The 10362-nt window shown below is 38.3% G+C and overlaps 2 protein-coding genes across 2 annotated transcripts; one reads left to right on the forward strand and one right to left on the reverse strand.

Annotated features, from left to right (window-relative positions):
• Nucleotides 1–290: 290 nt before the first annotated feature.
• Nucleotides 291–5937, reverse strand: LOC122663436 (hexokinase-2, chloroplastic-like). Its single transcript, XM_043859148.1, has 9 exons — nt 5572–5937; nt 5110–5260; nt 4802–4984; nt 3211–3285; nt 2949–3104; nt 2471–2566; nt 2231–2361; nt 739–820; nt 291–652 (listed from the first exon to the last, which is right to left on the reverse strand). Exons 1-9 carry the CDS (start codon nt 5838–5840, stop codon nt 314–316), a joined length of 1482 nt encoding a protein of 493 aa, XP_043715083.1. The 5' UTR covers nt 5841–5937; the 3' UTR covers nt 291–313.
• Nucleotides 5938–7392: 1455 nt separating this feature from the next.
• On the forward strand, nt 7393–9284 carry LOC122662290 (WEB family protein At1g75720-like). Its single transcript, XM_043857879.1, has 2 exons — nt 7393–7594; nt 8765–9284. Exons 1-2 carry the CDS (start codon nt 7445–7447, stop codon nt 9275–9277), a joined length of 663 nt encoding a protein of 220 aa, XP_043713814.1. The 5' UTR covers nt 7393–7444; the 3' UTR covers nt 9278–9284.
• The last annotated feature ends 1078 nt before the right edge of the window (nt 9285–10362 follow it).

The raw sequence follows: 10362 nt of genomic DNA on the forward strand, positions 1-10362 counted from the left end.
TAATGATCTCATAAATCGAGTTCTGCTCTGTTTCCTGTAATGAAGACAAAGCCAATTGCTTTACAAAATTCAGAAACTTATTCCAGACGACAATAAGAATGAAAATGCTAACTTTACAGAATCCGTGAGCCTCATGAGCCTTACAGAGCCCAATCACCCATTTGACAATAATTTTATTTTTTCTTCCCCCTACTTAACTGGGTTCCTGGTGCCCAGTAATCCCATCTGACTTGTCTTGTTCTTATAGGGCAGTGAACAACCTATGAGATTAGCAGAACTCCAACAAGAAAGAGTATTGGGTCACCCTCCTCTCCTAGAATTGATTTCTATATCTGGAGTTTGCAGCAGCAAGCAGAGATGCTCCGATTCCAGACCCATCTTTTGTATGTTCTATGATTACATTCTTTGATATTTCAGATCCTAGAAGCTCTATTACTGCATCTTGGAGATATCTTCTATACTGAGGGTAGTGTTCATATAAGCCTCCATCCATTGCCACCACTGTCCTTTTCCCGAATATGAGACCATTAGTATCCTGTTCCATTTTTTGGAGAATCCCAACAATTCCTGCTCCAGCCAGTCGTCCACCTCGCTTCACAATGGTATCACAGACTTCTAGTACTATCTTCCTTGCACTTAAATTGGCACTCACCTAGCCATGGTTCACACCAAATTGTATCATAAGTTCATAACTATATACAAATCTTGAATTCATTAGAGTTATAGAACAAGGTTTACCCCAAAAATGTCTCTTAAAATCAAGCCAACTGCTTCCAGATCATCAGATTTGTCCTGCTGCATGGTACATAAATCAGGTGTCCTACAAAAAGAAATTAAGGTGAAGACTTCAGACTGAGCATGCAGTAGTTCACAGAAGGATACATGATATTGAGAATAACCTGATCAAAAGTTTGGTATTTTGTCTATCTCAGTTAAAATTCTGAAGAAAATGGTGACGAACATGAAAACTTATCAACTAAGAACCAGGAAATCATAGAAGAACAGTGGTTATTTGTAGTAGGCGAGGAAGATTTACTCTTGGGGCTTATGACTTTGCTTGGAATCCACAGAAAAAGATTTATCAAGAAATATTTATTCTATTTCTTATTCAAAATAGCACTCCATAAGCGAGCCATCTATAACCTTGGTAAAGGATGAGGGAACTTCATTCAGGCCATCTTGTTGAAGTTTCACAAAGTCACTTCAATTGATCATCTGAATTGATTTCTAGAATTGAGATAAGCAAGATCCTGTACACAAGTAATAGATGCATTCTAGTAACATGCAATAAGCTATATGATCAAGAATGATAGAGTTACTCCTCTTCTCCTTTTACAGATGGGTGCTATTGTCTACCTTTTGTCCCTTTAAAACCTTGCTCTCATTCTCAAAGCGGACCTTGATCGTTTGAAATAAATTTTGGGATTGAAATCAACTATAGTAATAGAACATTCTAGCAATTAATATATTCATGTTAGCTGAACCTACTGTGTTTCATAAACTTGTAAGAAGTCAATGTTGATCCATTGATGGGCTAGTGGGCATCATCTATGATCTACATCCATACAGTTACCCAATTCTTTACTGATCTTCCCACTCAAATTTGATTACAGGGGTATCAGTTATCCAAAGGCCATAGTAATACCTAGATGAGCTGTCAAAGTTTGATTTGATGCTTGGAGCTTATTTCATACCTGTATGGAGTAGGAAGTATTATTTCTGGACCTAAAATTCTGAGCAAGTTATTCCAGGTAGTTCTAATAATGGTGTTGAAATTTTTTTGGTGATAATGTTTCTCAATCTTATGAAGCAAAACATTAAGATATTCTCAATCAAAAGATGCATCAATCTTTTCCAGCAAATATAAGTCTACTTTGTCTACCTCAAAAAAAGTGTATGGTATTATATGAACACATTTTGCAGAAACTCCCATATTGCAGTTAGTAAAGACTGGCTCTCAGATTTATGACTCATTAAACACTAAGGCAACTTGCCATTGCAAATGGATTAGCTAAGTTTCATGAACCATCTATATTCCTCTTGGATATCAAAAAATCTGCTGGTCCACACGACACCAAATATTAACAATATATTACAGTCAAGTCAGAACTGAACTCAGCTCTCATTGGACAATTTTGGTTCAGACAAGTGACTACGACTCATCAGAGTCTTAAGGATCATATCAACTAGCTATTTTCAAGTGTATTAACAGAAGTAATCAGAAGCTTGCCTTAATATGAAAGGTGTGGGGAGCTTTTCTGGAACAGATTCACCAAATAAAGCACCACATTCAGCCATTTTGACTAACACTCTTCTGACGATTTCACCAAGGTACATACCAGATATTGTCTTCTCAAATATCTGCTCAATTATAAGAGGAAAATATATCATACCAAAGAAGAATTCAGAACATCAGATAACTTATGCATAATTATTCAAAAACAGAAAAAATGGCAAAAATAATTTTTACCTGTTCACCAGGATTTATGCTTGCAGCATCCATTTCTTTATCAAATTCTGTTAAAGGAAGACCATTTGAAAAAGCTCCCCACTCAGTATTGATAATCTGCATGTATGAAGAGAAAATACAGTGTTACCAAAAACAAATTTCAGGAAGAAAGGAAAAGACAATGAACCTTGGAAATCTAGGCACCATAAATTTACACATAACAAGTGGTTACGCTACCTATCGTTATCCTGAGTAATTCTCAACAGCTACCTCATTTCACATATAATTTGTGGTAATCCATGCAAAAAAATTCCACAACTGAAGTCTTAATCCTTGTGAACCCACCACCCACCCCAAAAGGGGATGTTGCATGCAGTTGGGTCATCCAATACCCTTCTGCAGCTCAGAGGTGAATTTGTTGATTGGTTGAGTCTCCACAACTTAGTGAAAATTTCATTGCTTCAAATATTTATAATTTGATGAATGACTGCATACATACCGTTCTTCCATAACTAGGCCTCTGACCCTGCAGTTTTGGAATAGCATCCATATGTTCTACATAGCATGCATTCGTTCCAGTCCCCAAAATGACGGCAACCATTACATCATCATCCCAGTATCTTGCCCCAGCAAGTGTCCCAACTGTATCATTGACCTACTTTACAGGAATTGAAACAGATTGATCACTCCATGCATGATGAGTATTAATCCAAATAAAGAACATAAGCTTCAACATCCATGTCAGCATTGGCAGAGCCTACCAAGGCAGATACGTGCATGTCTAATTGTTGTCTTTCCATAGCTTCATTCAAGCAAGCAACTACATCTTTTCCTGCCTGTCAAGAATCAACAGTTCACTTATGTTTTGCAATTAGAGAAAGTCATAGCTCATGAATGAAAAAGGATTTATGCAAATCCTCACAAGGGCAAACAAAGGGTAGAGCCGGTACTAATAACTGTCACATTGGGTTGAAAAAATAAAAACAAACAAAAATAAACATTCTTTTTATGCAGGGCTTTCAATGATGTACTCTTCCAGCAATAACCTTGAACGTTAGAGTTTCTATAGGGCCACAGGCTAAAGTGGGCATTCTTCTCCAGCTGGCTCACTGATGGATTAACTTAGCTTCTAACAACACCACCCCCCCACCCCAAAAAAAAAAAAAAAAAAAAAAAGAAGAGGGGGGGGGGGGAGGGGAGAAGACAAAAGGGGTAAAAAGTATTGCAAGAGAAAAAGAAGTTGATTCAGTCAGATTCAATGTGAATATAGTCATAACGCCAGAGTTAAAGTTATAGGTTTGCTGCGTTCAGAACTCCGACTTCTGTTATTGCTTATCAAACCCATTAGCAATGCAAACCAAGCATTCCTAGGTCTCAAACAGTTAGTCTGGTTTCCAAGCTTCTTTCTTTTGAGAGTCACTTAGCTCCATTCTGGGATTCTACAAGAATGGCCATCCTTTGTTAGGTTTAATGAATATAGCGTAAGACAAAATACTGACGTGGAGGAATGTGAAACTTACCTCCATTAGGATTGACAATCCTGCAGTTCTGTCGAACGAATTCTTTGTTTTCTCTAGTGACAGCAACGACGACTTTTTCGGCAATAGATGAATGGTGCTTCTGGTTCCTTGTTTCTCAGGCATAGGGAGAGATGGATATCACTGTACGTCACTGGAATTAGGGACCAACTAGAAAAATTAATAATTCCCTCTCGTAACCACCTCCCATCAAGGTGGCTATGTGGTGGTTACCCAACTCGCACTCAACTGCTATTTGCAATTGATGCTGATGTAGCAATGTAGGCCACATCAGCTCTTACATTCTCCCACTTGACCTATATTTCCAAATGCCAAGCAAACGTGATAAGTTCTTAACTTAATGTGGACTAAATTGCCACATCAGCATCAACTGTTCCTTAGCAGTTGAATTGGAGGAGTTATGCGACCAACTCTAGAAACTACCTTCATGGGAGGTGTTATGGCAAGGTGGTATATGAACAAGAGATGGTCACTGGTTTCAGTTGACACAAGGAAACACATCATCAATGTTGCTGCCTGAAGGAAAACCAAGAAACCAAAAGCACCATACTCCACTATCGGTGTCGCCAGAGAAGACATTCATTCGTTGGATAGACACTCGAGATTGTCGATTCTAATGGAGGTAAGTTCCACATTCCTCCACTTCAGTAATGGGATTTGGGCTACATATAGATGTAATCATGAACAGTCTAAGAGTCCTCAAAAGAAATTTACGACAAAACATAGCAAATGTACAGAAACATTTAACAAAGAAGTCAAATGACCTATTAGACCGCTCATAGATACAGAAATGCAAAGTTGGAATAACACAAACCGTTCCCGAGACCGCAAAGCCCTTGGTCCATTTGATTAATGTGCCAGAATCAATAGAAGTTTGATTGATAGGAAAAGAAAACGTAAACCCAATCTCTCTTTTCCTCCCATGATGCAGGTGAAATCTTCCCCCCTCCTTTTGTACAAAATTAGCCAACCCTGTTGCAATGAAATCGAACAATTCCTGCAGTATGTGGCTTAATTAATAAATATTGCATTCTCAACAAAAAAAACAAGAGAAAGGAAGTAGATGAAAGATATTGGCATTCATAGAACGTACTGAAACAAAATGAACAAGTAGAAGCTGACCTCAGAGGTACCAAACATCAATTCTTGAGGAATGGTTACTTGTTCAAATTCAGTGTCAATGACACGGTTGTCTTTTCCTCCCAATTGAACCCTTAACACCCGGAAGTTGGTGCCACCAAGATCCAAAGCGTAAAACAAGCCCTTCTCATCCCTTTTCCAGAATACAAATAATCATTATTAGATCTATAGCAAGTGAGTTCAAAGTGAATTTATCATTGAGTAAAACACAAATTTCCACCTTTTTTTTAAGTTATGCTCTAAAACTTGAGCTTCAAAATCTGATAGCAAAAGGAAATCTAATGCCCATATCAAATAAAACTTCAGATTTTGCTCAAGGGTTCACACAAGACTGACGATTTGAGCTAAGTAAATAAAAACTTTTTCAAAAAAGAGAGAGATAAAAGGCAGAGACAAAAGCAGTTCAAGCAAAAAGAGAGAAGTTCAAAGTTAGTTTTAACACACCCAGAAGGCAAGCTATCGACGTAGCTGAGAATCATCTTAAGATCGCTGCCCCCATCCACAGCGAGCCCAGCTCGCATATCGGCAGTCATGGCGTCTGCCACTAGGCGCAGGACAGGTAGAGGTGTGGCGCAAGTGTTTTGTAGACTAATCAGCATAGGGACGACAGAAAGGCCGGTAGATCGGACGGCCATCCTTGCCCGGGGTCTCCTACTCGGAGATGTTGCGGAGTAGAACGACACTACGGTAGCTGAAGGTGCAGCGACCGCCATTATTGTTGGTAGTTAAGATCTAGCAAACAGAGGAGATGAAAGAAGAAGAAAAAGCAGAAAAAGAAGGTTTAATGATGATGGAGAAACAGAGGGAGGTGCATTGAGAGATCTCTAATTCCAAACGGAAAATAAAAATTCAAGTTAACGGGTTCAAGCTTTCCAATGTCCAACATCCACTACCTGGTTGTTGGTCAGTGTAGGATTATTCCTACACTGACGACAGCTATCTGACATATGTATCCAACGGTCAGAATTATGAAATTAATTTTCTTGTTGAAGAATAGCCTTTGGCGGGAAGGAAAGTTTCCTTCACCGCCGGCAAAGATTGTTATTACTGATTACATGGATTGTCCATGTGTCAACGCCTACGTTAGGAGAGGTTTGAAATTTGGGCGGATGTTACGATGATGAACGCTGCTGACCTTCTGGCATTATTATTCTTTGTTCCCAGTTTTGATAATGGTGGGGCCGTCATGTTTTGATGGGATCCGATGTATTAGTTATTGAATTCAAAAAATTGATTTTAGAATTCTTATCGAAACGATGAAAATGGATTAATTCAAGAGAATCGATATGCTGACTCTAATTTCTCAAAACATGGACCCCAGGCCCAAAGGTCCAAAGCATTTGAAGGACGCAGAGTACTGAATTCAATAATTAAATTGGTTTCTATTAAAAAAAAATAATAATAAGAATTAAATTGATCTTTCTAGGTGTCACTATGCGTAGTGAATTATAATGCTTCATTATTTACCACTTTGTAGTACATGGGTAGTCCATATGTAGATGACCCTACATATATCTCAATTGTTAAATTCCAATCCAGAGTAAGTAAGGGAAGTTATTCAAACTTTGATTCAAAATTTTAATAAAATCATCAAAATATTATCAAATGAAGATGAATATAAATATAAATTGGTAACTTTTTTAATTTTAACTTTCTCTACTCCTGTTGAGTGGCCTCCTTTACATGCTGTTTTGCATTTGGATGGGGCGTAGAGTGATGGCTCTGGATATGGCGGTCAAGGTTTGATCCTTCTCTCCAAGTTAATTTCAATCATATTAAAAAAGGGGTTAGAAGTTCACGATGACACAAGAGTTCAATCACATCACCACATCACCACATCACCAGTAGAGAAGGAATTCTTCCTTCTATACCGGCAAATTAGAAAAATTTAGTCTACATGTTCATTAGAAAAGATTGGGCATACCGTCAATGTGTATCGTAAGCTAACACCCACTGTGTATATCTTTTCTCCCTTCCCAAACCCTAGAAATTATTATTTATTTTTTTGGTTTTGAAGGGTGGGGTGTTTTGGGGGAAACAATTGTAGGAAAAGAAGGAAGAGAGAATCAAGACCGTCCACCAACCGACTTCACCTTCAAATAACAGAATATGTATACCAGTGAAGTGGACGCCAAGAAACGAAGCACATGATTTTTATTAAGTCCCCACTCTTCCCTTAAAGCAAATAATCTCTTCCCCCACTTCATTCTAACGACGTCCTTCATCTCTCTCTCTCTCTCTCTCTCACAGTAGATGCTAGCTGTAGGTGATCAATTTCATTCTAATCCCAGGAAGTCACTTATAAGAGTACAAAGGCATGGCCACTGATACTGAAGAAGGGGTGGTGGTGGTGATGAAGAGAGCAGAGATTGATACAACCGCTCCCTTTCGCTCTGTTAAGGAAGCTGTGGTGTTGTTTGGAGAGAGAGTTTTAGCTGGCGAGGTCTATGCCAAACAGCTTAAACAGGTTCCTCACTTGCTCTCCATATACATCCATTGCCCTCTCTCTCTTTCTTTCCTCATTCACTCTACATTATTGTTATTATTTCCTGCTTTTAGTTTATATTGTGTTCTTTCCTCATCATTAAAGCCACCACAAAATAGGAAAATTATATGTTCTTTTATATGAATTAGAAACCTTGATTTTGAACTTAACTTGAATATATGATTGTGTAGAAAAACGAACCTAAAATAATATAGAAAATAATGAAAATCACAAACAAACAATCACATAATCAAACACAAGAATTTAAGTGGTTTGATAAGATTGCCTACGTTTAATGAAAAATCTGTAAGTTGATGTGGCCTAAGTGCCACGTCATCATTAGGTCGTGAAGATTGGGAAAATGTCTAACTAATAACCACCTTGATAGGAGAGTCCCTAGTTTTGGATTATGGGTATTAACTCTTCCATTAGAAACCCCAAAAACTAGAAGACTTATTTCAGAATATAAGCACTCGAATAAGAATAACACAAATTGGAATTGGACTCCAGGCAACCTTCGATCCTACAATGGAGAGGTAAGTCTGCATTCTCTCCATTTAATTTCTTATAAAATAGGGTTATAGTCGCTTGTCCTCGCACCTCTCTCAAATTGATTACAGAGAAAAAACCATTGCTAAGAAATTATAGCGAAACCTTATAGCCTCTTAACTATCCTTATGAATCAACCCACTTATGCAAGCAATGGAATACAACAAATTGATAGATTAATAACATTTGATCTAATCATAATCCACTCTCAAAAATAAATTAGAACATACAGAATAGGCATTTCATGTTGCTTGTACATTAATCAAAGTCTCCTTTGTGTAATTTAGCTGTGATTGCATTGTGCAACACTTAACTTTGGCTTTTCTTTATCATGGGAGAGCATATATAGTATTATTCTTAGTAAAACTTTTTCTTTCCTCTTTATCTATAATTTATGCAAGAAAGGTGAACCAAACTATTTCATAAATAATAAACATAGTAAAAGAGATATCTCATTGTGATATTCTAAAAGCTTCCACTTAAGCTCTGGGTTTAGGTAAGAATCAATCTATTTTGCTTTTGAGGAAAAGAAATGCCTTAGCCCAATAACCTGACTTAAGTGTTAAGACTCAGTCTACAACTAACTTTGAGTTGCTTTATTAGATGGGAGAAGGTGAAATGGGTCATGGCCAATCCAAGCTAGGAACTATCACTGCCGAGCTTGAAGAGACAAAGCAAAGCCTTCAAATAGCAAGAGAAGAAGGTATGATGATGGCAAGTTGCCTTTCTTCTCTAAGTGAAGAGCTAGAGAAGACAAAAATGGAGTTGCAACAAATGAAGGTCAAGGAAACCCAGAAACAACCAATTTACTCAGAGATGGAAGACCTCAAGTTTGTCGAGAATGCGAAAACGATTGAAGCGGAGACACCAAGAGTTAAAGAAGAAGATGAACCAGAACTCCAGAGGAGAACATATGTTAAGTTTGCCCGCCCTCCTTCATTGGCTCAAGTTGTGAGCCCGGAAGGCCGTGGTGAAGTACTTGAGAGACAACCTTCTTTGCAAACAAAGAACAAGAAGAAGACTATAATCCCTCTAATAGGATTGATTTTCTCTAAGAAGAAGGGAACTCTTCATGATGGTACTACATCCCCAAGAGTACCCCCTCGACCTCGTTAAAGGAATGGGGGAAGAAGGGATCTTTATCGTCTCTATTTATCTGCCCCTCCATTTCCTCCATTACATCTCATAGGGGGCGGAAATGATCACCCTATCCCCTGCCCGAACACACAACTCGGGTGGGGTCCACTCCCCCCTATTAGATGTAATGGAGGAAATGGAGGGACAGATAAATGGAGATGATAATTTTTCGGGAAGAAGGATAACCAAAAAAAAAAAAACCCCCCACGATATAATTTTTTTTTTTTTTTTAAAGAGAGTTTCTTGAAGGCAGGTGTAAAAAGGAATTTGTGTGTCACACCAATGAGAGTTTGAAGAATGGTATCATCTACATGAGGCTATAATCGTCAAAATAAGAGAGAATATCAGTGTGGATCAGTGGATCCCACAACTCATTATGTGAGAGGACGTATATTGGAATTTGTATTATAGGGGTGAATGTTTCTTTTCTTTGATTTTTTGTTCAATTAGAACGGCATTTAGGTGCCCTGAGGGTAAGTGGGGTCGAGGTAAATGTAATACAATAAAACATCATACTTGTACACAATGGAAATTAATTTTTTTTGTTTTGTTGATCTATTTTTGGGTAAAAACGAGTTTAGCTCGTCTCCAAGGAGCCCAGCACCCCCAGGGTGTTGCTAGTCTTTGGGCTGTGCAACACACATTCCTAGGCATACGTCGAGATGTGTGCGGCACAACTCAATCGTTGGATGCCCCTTGGCAGCACCCTGGGCGCTGGGCTCCCTCGAGACGATCCTGATCAATTTGTAGAATTGTTGAACTATGAAAAACTAGGGCAAGAGATCAGTATCTAATCATGTAGCATTTGCACCAACGCAGGGGCTAATAAAAACACGCACAAGAGTATCAACATGTATGGTAATTTCTTTTACAAGGGTGGAACAGTAATTTTGCACACCCTTGTGTCAAGGTGCGGGAGCCACGCACCAGACAACGTTGTTTTTCCCGTAAAACTATTAGAAGTGAAAGGATCAATAGATATACGAAAACTCACAAAGTCCCAGATTGAATGAAGGACCAACAAGTATAAAAAGATATAGAGTCCTAGACGGCTAGACTGAACC

This window comes from Telopea speciosissima, chromosome 5, assembly GCF_018873765.1.
Source record: "Telopea speciosissima isolate NSW1024214 ecotype Mountain lineage chromosome 5, Tspe_v1, whole genome shotgun sequence".
In the NCBI taxonomy this organism is placed as follows: Eukaryota; Viridiplantae; Streptophyta; class Magnoliopsida; order Proteales; family Proteaceae; genus Telopea; species Telopea speciosissima.

Excerpts from the sequence above, each read along its gene's own strand:
- LOC122662290 (XM_043857879.1), top strand. The coding sequence starts at position 7,445 with ATGGCCACTGATACTGAAGAAGGGGTGGTGGTGGTGATGAAGAGAGCA. Across the intron at positions 7,595-8,764 it reads ATGCCAAACAGCTTAAACAG|ATGGGAGAAGGTGAAATGGG; the intron begins GTTCCTCACTTG and ends TTGCTTTATTAG.
- LOC122663436 (XM_043859148.1), bottom strand. The coding sequence starts at position 5,840 with ATGGCGGTCGCTGCACCTTCAGCTACCGTAGTGTCGTTCTACTCCGCA. Across the intron at positions 5,261-5,571 it reads GTCGATAGCTTGCCTTCTGG|GGATGAGAAGGGCTTGTTTT; the intron begins GTGTGTTAAAAC and ends ATTCTGGAAAAG. Across the intron at positions 3,105-3,210 it reads ACATGCACGTATCTGCCTTG|GTCAATGATACAGTTGGGAC; the intron begins GTAGGCTCTGCC and ends CCTGTAAAGTAG.